This window comes from Nylanderia fulva, unplaced genomic scaffold, assembly GCF_048542155.1.
Source record: "Nylanderia fulva isolate GAGA-0341 unplaced genomic scaffold, ASM4854215v1 Scaffold2, whole genome shotgun sequence".
NCBI classification, from domain to species: Eukaryota; Metazoa; Arthropoda; class Insecta; order Hymenoptera; family Formicidae; genus Nylanderia; species Nylanderia fulva.
This window is the reverse complement of record NW_028190263.1, coordinates 8,616,662-8,629,194: the sequence shown is the minus strand read 5'-3', so window position 1 is coordinate 8,629,194 and position 12,533 is coordinate 8,616,662. Positions and strand designations below refer to the sequence as shown.

At 39.6% G+C, this 12,533-nt stretch overlaps 2 protein-coding genes across 5 annotated transcripts in view; one reads left to right on the top strand and one right to left on the bottom strand.

The window, feature by feature from the left end:
• Positions 1-12,533, top strand: part of PH4alphaEFB (prolyl 4-hydroxylase subunit alpha-1) — a 152,204-nt gene that overhangs the window by 130,261 nt on the left and 9,410 nt on the right. For all 3 annotated transcript variants that reach the window (XM_029310522.2, XM_085482195.1, XM_029310521.2), the window contains one exon: positions 479-678. In XM_029310522.2, coding sequence (XP_029166355.2) covers positions 479-678 — 200 coding nt within the window. The remainder of the gene's footprint in view (positions 1-478; positions 679-12,533) is intronic.
• On the bottom strand, positions 5,702-10,554 carry LOC114937112 (Helicase with zinc finger). Of its 2 annotated transcripts, XM_085482188.1 has the most exons (7): positions 10,101-10,554; positions 8,890-9,557; positions 7,945-8,646; positions 7,340-7,855; positions 6,794-7,071; positions 6,488-6,704; positions 5,702-5,949 (listed from the first exon to the last, which is right to left on the bottom strand). In XM_085482188.1, exons 1-7 carry the CDS (start codon positions 10,324-10,326, stop codon positions 5,803-5,805), a joined length of 2,754 nt encoding a protein of 917 aa, XP_085338314.1. In that variant the 5' UTR covers positions 10,327-10,554; the 3' UTR covers positions 5,702-5,802. The 2 variants fall into 2 exon arrangements, with proteins under 2 accessions (XP_085338314.1, XP_029166349.2); XM_029310516.2 differs by lacking the exon at positions 5,702-5,949 and having other exon boundaries at positions 6,314-6,704.

Genomic DNA, 12,533 nt, shown 5'->3' with positions numbered 1-12,533 from the left:
AGCTCGGTCTAGTTATATAATATATCGAGTTGAGATGAAACTTTAACGAGAAATAAACGCACGCAACTAACGTACAAATTGTTATTTGAATAATACATGAATAACCGGCTTTATTAATAATTTATTCATCATTTTTGAAGTGAAAAAGCGAGAGAAAACAAGATAATCGAGCATTAATATCGTATATATTAAAAAAATTATTTTTCCCCACAGGCGGACGCTAAGTGAGTTAATCATCGATTTGTCATATATTAGTCAATGTCGGTTTTAACAGCGAAATATTAAACCTTTTGGAGTTTATCATCGTAAATTCTGTCACGTGGAATTTGATTTATATCCATTTATAATTGACACGACCTAACTTTACGGGCAAAGTTTATAAATGGATATATAGGACGAATGTTATTTATGATGTATATGTTCATATAGTGCACGATTCTATAATGTCTATAAATGAGTTGACATTTGTTGATTACAGTATCGGTCGGAGATGAGGAGGAGGCCGACTCTGTTGATCGTCGTAACGATCTTGCTGTCAATAACGGCACGGAATGCCCTCGCGGAACTTTACACCGCTTTAGCGGATATGGAGGAGCTGCTTGAAACGGAAGCCGTGCTGATTGACACGTTAAACGGCTACATCACGGCGCAGGAGCAACGATTGGCGACTCTGAGAAGGTAAGAGCACGTTCCGGATCAATTATCCTTACCTCTCAAATATCGGTGATGAGATTCCTCGCGAGAAGGAACGCGATTCTTACTCGCACATCAACAAAATGTTGCTCCAGTGAGGACATAGCTTCACAAGAGCCACCTCTTTCGCCAACGAGATTCGACGCGTTATCGATCTCGGAATTTAACGTCGCACATAAATACCAAGCGTATGTCTATATTTTCAGAACCCTTGTAAGTTTTCAATATATTTCTACGGCTTATGTGCAACTCGCGCCAAAAGTCATCTTTTGTTTTTACTGTGGGTGGATTGCAATAGATCTCTCTTCTTTCCTTCTCTCTTTGTGGCGCCTATATTGGTGGACAAATACCGATCCTATACCGTGTGTGTATGCTCGCCACGATTCTTTTTTTCTCTCTCTCTTTTTCGCATTTCGCCAAGCATGCAGGGCTCGTTCGGTGCACCGATATTTGATCAGTCGCGTGTAACGCGAATCATTCTGCAGAAATAATTTTCGCTCGTGTTGTCAAATCCTGTTAAATCTCTCTTTTTTTCATCGATGCGTAACTGCGAATAATCGAATTTGGGGAGCTTTCACGATTACTCTGAATATCACCATTTGACTTTATTGTATTATGACATATCGTAAAAAAAATTGTTATCGCTTTACACGATACGGCCAACGTTAATTAAGTGTTGGTCGAGAAAGAACGATACAAATGTGATATAAAAATTGAACTTGATATAAAAATTTGATATCACACGATATCGAGAGGGTGTATTATTATATCGAGGCATTTGTCGGTGCAACGATTTCTTTGTTCTATTCCTCTCAGAAGCGCTGGTAAAACGAAAGATGATTAAGGAAGGAAATCTTACGGAAGGAAAGAGTCTCGCGCGAGAATGGCTTCTTCTTTTCTCGGTTCTTTTCTTAATCTTCTTGCGGGTACGATTTGACATATCGTTTGATTCGATACTAATGCTTCGACTATCTTTGTATATAAGGAAAGAAATGGAGCGAAAAGGAATGAGAAAAGGGAATGAATACATTAAGATATCAGATCGCGATCCTGCTAAAATTGGCAACACTTGTGTTAAAGAGATAATCGTAAAATTGAATCCCATGCAAAACGAATTTGTTCGCGAAAATAATTCCGTGCAAATAATAGTCTAAAATTATTTTCTTACGTAATTGCAATCGAGAATATGAGCTTCATAATTTATCGAATAACGATATAAATTGCTGGATAATTAAATCGATAATTAAAAAAAAGATTAATAACAAGATAATTTTATTTTAATAAAAGATTTATGATCTCGCATAAATTTGTTTTTTAATTAAAGCATTCAAGTACATGCCAGAGAGAGATTTGTGTTAGTTTGCGAAAGCTTTTCAACTTGATCGATCGACTTCACATCCATACTCTGAGAATTATAATTTCTTTTTCTTTCAAAAATCCAACTTTTCGAGCTTACACATTCTTTTCAGCTACAAAATTCATTTCGCAAACACGTTGTAAAGTTAATTCGTGGAAGATAGTTTAAGCATTTCCCTGTCCGGCACAACAGTAGCGGCGGATCAAGTAATACGCGTGGGACAGCGTTGGAAACTTTTCCAACAACATTTACGTACAACGATTCCGCACAAAATTTAACACACCGTTGACGACTGCGCGCGGATGGTCGCTCTCGAGAAAATTCTGTCATGGACACTCGACGGAGTGAGGAGCCTGTCAAGCTCGGAATTTTATTCTTTCTCTCCATTTCTATGGCCATTTAAAACTTGCCGATCAATCAGATGACACGTGGCACACGTTTCACGCACGCATCGAGATCCTCTAGACGAGACCGCGTTAAATTCCTTTCTTTTCCACGCGAATTTCATTCATGAATTCCGGATTAACGGAGAAAACTCGCGGACAGAATTATTTCGATCGATAAGTTGCGCAAGGCATATAAACCTGTGATTATTCTTCATTATTTTTATTTCGCTTGAAAAAAATATAAAGCGACATTTTTTATTGTATAAAGAGTAAAATTGTTAGGCTCTTATTCATTCCGATGTATGTACGACAAAGTTTCTCTTGTAGTATTTCTCACCTGACGAATCGCGTCTTATTATTTATCGAGTTATCATTTATAGGAACAGAGTGTTTGCACCTACTACTACTTGAAATTTCCCAGACTGGCCATAAATCAATTGCAATAGCCGTCTATCATTTTGATCGAGCTATCAAATACGTAGCAAAAATCATTCGCGAAGAATATATCGACGGTTTTTCTTCTACCTGTCAGCACCTGTTCCTCTCTCCTTGTTCTCTCCCTTTTCTCTCACATCCCATCTCTCGTTTTACATGGATATTCAAAGTTCGGCAATTGCAATCCAGTCACGTGATGGCCATTTTATACCAGTGGAATTCGCAAAGGCACACATCCACACGCGCACACGTACACGCGGCCACGTACAAAAGTGAACCTATAATGGACACACGTATGCAAACTGATGGAGATTACGCGTTTGTAGAAATCCCGTTTACACGTTTTACATATTGCACGAAGAATGCATATATGTAGGTACGTGATATCGCGCGTGTCTGTTTACGCGTGTAAATTCATAAGAAAAACATTCAAATATTTGACATACAATTGGCGAGCAACGCGTTCTCGGTTGAATAAACGTTAGTATAATTTGATCAAACAGAGACTGGCATGCGTACAATTTACATTTAGTAAAGATTTATCATTTTAACTAATAATTAATAAAACGAACAGATTGCGGAAAACAATTGTAAATTAATTATCGTGCTTCCGCTTGCGAGAGTCTCTCTCTCTGTGTGTGCTATATGCATCGTCGACGAAAGTATATACTTCCCTATCTCTTGGAGCTCTAAAATTGCACGAGTTTCCTCATTCAATATTCATAGATATTAAACGACTCTTCTTATCTCGTTCGCAAAACGGGCATTATATATCCCGATTCGGAGCAGCGTTCTCAAATTATCAAATATCCGCAAATTAATGGTTTCGAGTGCATTGCGTTTGATAAAATATTTATTATTATACGACTAATTACTCGATATTCGAGGATTCATTATTTTTGATCGAAAAAAATTATAATTTATTCGCCTTTCGATAAAATAATCTATAATATTATTTATACATTTTTCTCTCATTTTATAATTTAAGAAAATGCAAACTCTGCGCGCGATATTTTAACACAAAGGCAAAGAAAACGTTGACGATCATCCAAGTAAATCTGAATTTTAAACCGGGGATTTAAGTAAGGGGGACAAACGAGCCGAGCTGAAACGCGACTATCGGAAGCGCCATTACTGGTATTAATAATCGCGATTACGATGATGATGGTGGTGGTGGTATAGTGATGGTGGTGATGGTGGTGGTGGTGGTGCTTCAGCGTTCCCTCGAGAGGGAGAGAGTGACGTCGGTGTAATTGGCTCCGATAAGATAACAAAGTTCTATCACGAGCGTCCGCGACCTGTAACTGTTTGCTTCTAATTAACTGTCCGCGCCACGATCGATTTGTTTTTATTATCGTCGATTCGTGTAGACGGACGAGTCCTTCTCGGGTATCTCCTCATTTAGCCGATACTCGTTACCTTTAATTAATTACCATATCGATGTTGCAATCGTCGATTTTTATCCAAAGGCACCGCGATGCTATGTAGATATATATATATATATGTGTGTGTGTTTGCGAAACGTGAATATATAAAATGGAGAGGCACTCGTGTTGTGCTTTTTTTTATGCGCGGCTATTTTTCGCGGTGAAAAGAGATGAACATTTTTACGTTAACGAATTTTGCAAACGATGGAACGATTTAAAAATTGAACACAGCCTATATACCATATATATATATTTCCCATGGGTATTTCAATGGCTTTGAATTACAGATGTCCCTTTTTTTAAAGCGTTACAATGGTTTTCGATACAATGATTAATATCGATCCTATCTCGAAATTATTTCCTTTTGATATATATTCGCTTGAACGCCGTGATCGGGGAATAAAAAAATCGTACATTTTCACGCGTGCGTCTATCTATATTTAATTTTCTGGTAATTAGAGGAAACACGATTGGAATTATCGATGGAATTCCGGTAATATTTCTCCTTTTCGAACTATATTCGCCATCGAGAAATCGATCATGCGGTATGCGCCGCGTGAAATTCGATCCCTCGAATGGCTGCGATATTTTCCACGATAATGCTGAATATTTAGCAAGCTCAAGATTTTTTTAGTGAAACTCGTTTTATTTTAATTTTTTTTTAATTTTCGGATGAATCCCGATATAAAACGAATTGTTCAATAAATAAAACGTAAACTTTTTAACAAGAATATTATTCTGTATTACAACTCTCGATTAATTTTATTTATATATATCATCGAGACATTTTCTCAAGTTCTATTGCGCGCCCTGGATTTTAATATAACAAATATAAAACTAAAAAAAAGTAGCTATAACATTTTTCCGTCGAAACTGAGGTATGTAGCGTTCTTTCGGAAAATTTCTGTTCAATTAGCGTCAACCTACGGATTTTCTGCTAGGTAATATTGCCAACAACAGAGCAGAGATTCGATCGAGAGACAAGTCGCAGCATCGAATTACGTATCGAGTACCCGTGGATGTAACGGCATCCACAAAGATGCACAATGCACGGTGTATGTGTTGTTCGCATGTGTACACGCGATCTACGTACTTTGCCTTTAGGCATTAGACAATACCTAATGCGGGTATCTCAACGATGTACTGTTGCCGACGCCGGCGTCGTCGCGTACACCATATCTGCTTATAAACATATAACATCGCATTATTAGTAGGGAAATTAATACGCGAGATATTTTAGACGCTATTATATTAACGGATGGTTGAACACGAATCTTTTGCATAGAGGTCGTACAGATTAGGGATCGTGAAAGATTGAAAGGGAAAAATAACGAGTTTCTTTTTATATGAAATTATGTTTTTATTTTCCTCTTACTTAAATAAGAATAAAATTGTGTAAAATATATATATATATATATTTATATTTTTTTATTAAGAAAAACATCGTCATATATAATTGTGAATGTGTTGGATTCGAAGAAAATTTTTCTCGCTGCTAAATACATCATAGAACTAACTCTCTTTCACTTTGTACATATTTCGCTGTGTATATGAAAAAGTATGCCCATACTGGTTTAAATAAAGGACAAAAATGTCTCAAAACATTGTCAAATGCACACACATCATTCGAGGTATAAAGCACGTATATTTTCTGAAAAATTCATCGAAAATAATAGACTAAATAGACAGCATTCATTCATACAGCAAGATGAAAGGGGATTTACTTTCACGTCTCGATGATTATCTTGATTTATAACTTATTATACACATAAATAAACAAAATATATGTTTTTAGCAAAACTCTCATTCACACCATCAGACAAATAAAAATTTTGAAAAATTAGAAAAATTACGCACATCTTGGTGTACCTATAGTTTATATAGTTTTGCTTGTGCGATCGATACGATCGAAGATAATTGTATGTTATTAATAGAAACGGCAAAATGTAATGTTTCGGTCTTCGACTTATGAAACGTGTACGGATTCGTCGAAACAATCGTCTCGAACTAATCGATTAAATTAATTCTTGAATTTCGCGAGATTTTCATCACATTGGTGGATGCGGAGGAGGACGAAATACTGGATACCAAACCGGAACTTGAATATATTGAACGAAGCATAACGGTTGCCTTCGGGGAAAAAACTCTCTCGCATACGGATTCAGAGGTGATATTTGTAGTTTGGGTACCTTGTTCAGATGGGCCTGTAATTCCTTCCTGTCCATTCCGTGTAAATCGGCCGCTTCCAAGTATTTCTTCCAAAGTTGTTTGCAAGAGCCAATAGTAAGCAGAGCGACTGGATCACCGACAACCACCACCAGACATTTCGCTCTCGTTAAAGCGGTATTTAACAAACGTGGATCCGTCAGGAAACCATAATCCTTAACCTTTGTCTCGGCGGAGGATCTGTAACAATGGAAAACTTGTCGATATCGGATTCCAACGTGTTACCTAAAGTGTGTTGCAACGCCTGTGGCCTATTGTAATAGCGATACCTGTCGGATGTTTTTGTCCGGACTGTACTGATAAAAACCGCGGTGAATTGTTTGCCTTGGACATTTAATACTCTTTCGACGGACACGTCGAAAAGTTGGCGTCTGCGCAACTCGATTCGCAACCGTTGCACTTGCTCGTGATAATACGATAAAACACCAATAGATCCTTCGTTGTACGGGCCCCATTCTTGCGTCGGCCAGGTATTCTTCAATTCCAAGACACGATTTGCTAATTCCTCCGCTTCCCTAACATGCTGGTATCCCGTAGAATTTGGTATCTATCAATCATAAATCGAAATCTTAAAATTTTGCATTTTTTGTTTTTTTAATGCAATCGATACATAAGTTCAAGTCAATCTTTCACAAGTAGGTGAAAGAAAATTTTTTTATCGTTTTCGCGCGTAATCTATAGACTTAGCAACTATATAATAATTTGATAATAAATCGAAATCACAACAAAGATACGCGTACTTTTTTTTTCTTTCTTCATAGACAGATTGCATCGCAAACTCTAGGTTTGCTAACGTTTTTAAACAATCTACATACCTGCTCTTCCTCGCCACAAATAGCGTAGAATGTTAATGGTTTCATAGTCGGATGTTTCAGCAGGTCCGGATTGGCGGGTTTAACTATTCCTTCGTAGAACATTTCGGACGTGTATTTGATTATGTCCGCGTGCGCGCGATAGTTTTGACAAAGGTGTATCCGATACGGATGTTCCGGCGAATAAAATTCGTACATTCTCTCTAGGAGACTAACACCCAATCCTCGTTCGCTCGCTAACACGCTGTAAATCTCGGGTGCGAGTTGCATCTGATCACCTGCCAAAATCAAACGAGTATCTTGGTTCGCCAAGGTCAGAGCTATCAGCGCTTCGCACTCGATAGCTTGGGCCGCTTCGTCGATAACTATATGAGTCAGAGACAGATTCAAACTGATCAAACAGCTGGAGGTTGTTAGAGTAGTCACTATTAAACCATAATCTTCAAGATCCTTCTCGACTGGCTCGCGAAAACGACCGTGTTCGTCCATGAGGCAGTATTGTTGCACAACTTGATGTACCTGAATCGCAAAATATAAACAAATCACCATTGAGACGCAATTCTTCCCTTAATTATCGAGAGCTTAAAAGCAAAGTGTTGTTCACCTACCGTATTCAAAGCTCGCATTTTATAATATATCCTAATAGGTTTAAGTCTGGGATGTTTATCCTCTTTATACCAAACGTGGAAGAATTCCTTGATGTAAAGATCCGCTGCACTGTTGCTATGCGTACATAAAAGTATCCGGTTGTCCGGGTTTTTAACGAGCATACGCAGCACATGCGCTATGGTAAACGTCTTTCCCGTGCCGAAGGGTCCCAGTAAGAGGACCGGAGGCGAGGAAGTCTTGGTCGTGGACAATGCTATCGCGGCGACCGCTTGCTTCTGTTCTTGATTCAGTAGCTTATCCAGAAATAAACTGGAAAGAATACGAAGGTTGCCGGCATCGACTTGCATGAAGCTATGAATAATTTGGTTGTCGATCTCGCGATGCTTGTCCTTGAGGAACACAAAATCCAAATGTTCCAGACCGTCCACCGCCAAATGCCACTCGCAAAAATTGAGACGGCTCAGCACGAATCTTAATTCCACTTCGAGCTCGCTGTGCTCTTCCAATTTCCAATGGGTCACGCAGTCTTTGCTGAGTCTGACGAATATAGACTGTGAGCATTTGTTTTCTATGTGAGCTTCGAAAATCATATGCGAATTTTCGAGATCCTTGTCCCATAGCTTGATTAAAATGGTATTACAGCTACGTTGTAGAAGTCTGCCGCTCTGCGTGTCCTCCAAGATGTCCCGAGCGATTGGGAGCTGCGGTGGCAACAAATTTCACGCGTTGGCTATAATCGAAGGAGAGAAAAACGGCGGATTCTTATTCGATCTTAAAAGGGAGGAAGTGAACGTATGTAATAAGAGGGCATAATAAAAAAAGGGGGGAAGCAAAGATTCTACAGAGACGAAAAATAATCGGGGGAAGTGAAAATTAGGCGAACAATTAATAATTGAGAAACGAACAAAAGTAGTATTTTTAAATAGCAGAAAAAAAAGTCGCACCTGAGCAAAGAGTTCACCCGGCGGTGTATACTTAGCGATGGTAGAGCCGTCGCAATTAGATAATACGTATTGTGACATGAGCCGCAACCACGAGATCTGATTGTATCTCGAGAGCTGTTCGTGTCTGGCGATCTCCTCGACGGTGATCATCTCGTGCATACGACCTCGATAGTTTTGCGGCGTCAGCCGGTTATCCGACAGCGTGTCTTGCGTGAGGAAGAAATTTTGCTTGTCGGGATACGGATATATCTTCGATAATTTGATCTCTCGTAGATCGGCGTGGTTCTGCATGAAAGGCGAGTAGAATGCGTACGGATCGGGCCATCTCGATGGAATCTGCGACAGCTGATAATTCGTGGCCGTTTGTATACGCGCGTAATCCTGAATCGGCAGATAATCCGCGCAGATCCTCTGAAGGAACGTCGAGCAGCACTTGAAGCCGAAGATGACGTTTTGCCGATAAGTGCCGTATTTGCTGGCGGCGAACGCGATCGTTACCGTATAGTGTCTCTTGATCGAACGATCGACGATGTAACTCGCGCGAGGATTGTGCCATTCCTCGCCGTTCGTCACGCCGATTTCACTGCCGTTCTCTTGCACCGACTTCAGGACAAAGTTGCCGCGATAATCGTCCGATATCAAGGCCACGTTCCGCAACTGCTTGTCACCTTTGGGATTGAGAATTCACGAGCCGAGTTAAATCAAATAAATTACATCGTAAACTAAATCATCAAATTACATAATCTCTCATTTGAAAATATAATTCGTATATTAATATGATTAATCGTTCGAAATTATCATTTCGCTTATTTGATGCTCGTCTCGATAGAATAAACGAGAAGAGAAATAGAAAGAATTTCGAGTAGGGTGTCTCGTATAATTGCACGATGCTTGTTTAAATGAAAAAATAAGAAGTTTCGAAAACAAACGATAAACCACTCTACGAAAAAACTAACCTACAAACATGCGCACATTGTACTTGAATTTCCAATTGGAAGACGACGTGTGTATATATATATATATATATATACATATATACATATATATATATATATATATATGTGTGTGTGTGTGTGTGTGTCGCGATCGAATATATCATTCGTCGACTCGAGGAAGGTTTTCCGATACAGGCCGGCGCGTCTGTTTGATCTACCCATAACTGAATCCTTTGACGAAATAACAACAAAGCGAAATGACAAAAGCAAGTTTACCTGTCGCGGTGATCGTGAAACGCCACTCGTAAACGCCTCTCTTACCGACGATTCTACAATTAACCCCACCATTCACATAAACATAGACGTCCGTTAAACTCTCGCACGTAAGAATCGCGTTTGGCTCGACGGCTTTGAACCACCCACGTCGCACGCGCTCGGGAAAATCCGTGAGGTACGTCGCAACTCCGTTAACCACGTCCCGGTTATTCGTCGTATCCGCCATGATGGGCGCTCGCGGTTGTTTCACGGTGAGAGTTCACGTCACGGAATCGAAACCGTCGTCCCGAGACATTCCGCACGGCCTCCAGGATCGCGGGCAACTCGAGGGTGTTTTCGGCCGAGTGTCCTCGTCACGCGAACGAAAGCCGGCACCTCGACGTCGTCCCGGTCATTCCCGTCGCCCGTCCGATCGGAGAGACATTACTCCGACTAACTGCGCTGGCGGGGTGGCGCTACCGCGCCGCCAGCGCGCATGCGCGGCGCGCAACCACACATGTGCCGAGTCCTGCAGACAGCGATGTTATCGATCGCCGCGCCCCTCTTTTCTTCCTTATCGATCGCGGGTAACGGAACTGAGTCGGTACGTCAGGATTTGACTCTTGTTTTTTTTTTATTTCGAATCTCAATAATAAATATATACCTATTTAGGTACTGATTGTGAGTGTTATATCTGTGTAAAAGAGAAGGAATTGTAACGAGTTTAAATAATTGATACAAGTTTTATCATTCCAAGCACGATCATATAAATATGATAATATGATATTATTATTATATTGTGATATTATTATATTATATTATATTATATTATATTATATTATATTATTATTATATTATAATATTATATGATATGATAATATGATATATCATATAAATATGATAATCATACGATCGTGATTCCAAGTGTCATACGCGGAGCTGCTTTTTTTATTTATTTAAAAAAAGAGAATAATCGAGCGGTAAGCGACGAGTTTTCCGCGAAGACATTAAAATTAAAGTTTAGGAATAATTTTCTTTCGCAAAGTTGAAAGTCCTTTTTTTTTATTGCGATACAAAGTCGCATCTGTAGTTTGCGCGAAGTAACTTTGCATAACGATACATTTTCATGCAAATCCTCCGTGGTTCCCGTAGAACCATCGGAAGTGACTAAATGACGATCGCCATTATTCTCGCGAGAGTTTCGCCCGAGAGGAGCTCAAGAGGATCTGAAAAAGGGTGGCAGAGGGATAAGAGCGATAGGTTGATAGCATCCACATTGTCGCGTCGCATCGCATTGAAAGCTTTCCAACCGAGGACCGATTTGCGTCAATGATGAATTTGGCAAATGCAAAACCACGAGTGTGCGCGCACATTCGTTTTTCAATTATTAAATATAATTTAATATTGTCGTACAGGTATGATATAAATAAGTAAAATAAGTAATTAGAAAACAAAGTAGCAGAGGCGTAAAATATAGAAGCGCATGAGAATTTTTTAAAATATGATATTTGCACAGAAATGTGGCTGTAATGTTTTTTTTTTTTTTCAGCGACTCTTGTCATTTTTGCATCAAACGCAGGTTTTAAAACACGCTGCCAGATCCGCGACTGTCTCGCGCATCGCATTGTTCCGTATGCACCGAGAGCTATTCCATTTGCGCGGGTGACGCGGACGGAGAAAAACAGCCGAGAGTATCGTGGAAACTGACCGGAGGCGGCGACGGCGGCAAATACGGCACAAAGCGCACGCCCGCGTCCGTTGTTCATGAAAAATGAGAAAGAAGAGATTAAAGTACCTGCAGGAAGAAAGAAAAAGAGATATCCTTTTCGAAAGAGAGAAATACACAACGCGATCCTTTTGCGAGCGAATTTAACTCTGAGAACGCCGCGTACTCTAATAATAATTACGTTAAAATTTTTATACGACCGACACATATATATATATATATTTCGCCTCGGTTGTCTTCTGGCTGAATTGCGAAATGATATAAATCCAAGTCGGAAAGAGTAAACTCCAGAATAGAGTAAATCTTCAAGCTGGTACATTTAACATCCCTTTATCTTTTGAAACTTTCTCTATTTTCATCCACTTGGAAAAGTGCCGCGGCGTTTACAAAAAAAAAAAAAAAAAACCTTAACTAAAGTTTTGCTAGATAAAAGAATTATCTGTCGTAAAATTAAAAAAAAGCGGGAATTTTCGATGAAGCTGCATATGTCGCACAATGCTCTGGGATGAACACCCGCGCTGTTATGGACATTAAACCGCATCGAAGAGAGTCGAGGGACGAGAGTGCAAAAATACCACGAGGGAGAGAGAGAAAGAAAGAAAGAAAAGCAGTCTGCGGGGATCATCTTTTTCGAGAGACGCGTATCGTTAATTAAAATCTGTCGTCAGCGATGCGCGTCGTACGAAAACGCGCTGACGCGATAGGCCGAGCAAAGCGAGAAGAGGAAC

Excerpts from the sequence above, each read along its gene's own strand:
- LOC114937112 (XM_085482188.1), bottom strand. The coding sequence starts at position 10,326 with ATGGCGGATACGACGAATAACCGGGACGTGGTTAACGGAGTTGCGACG. Across the intron at positions 9,558-10,100 it reads TTTCACGATCACCGCGACAG|GTGACAAGCAGTTGCGGAAC; the intron begins GTAAACTTGCTT and ends TCAATCCCAAAG. Across the intron at positions 8,647-8,889 it reads CGGGTGAACTCTTTGCTCAG|CTCCCAATCGCTCGGGACAT; the intron begins GTGCGACTTTTT and ends TTGCCACCGCAG.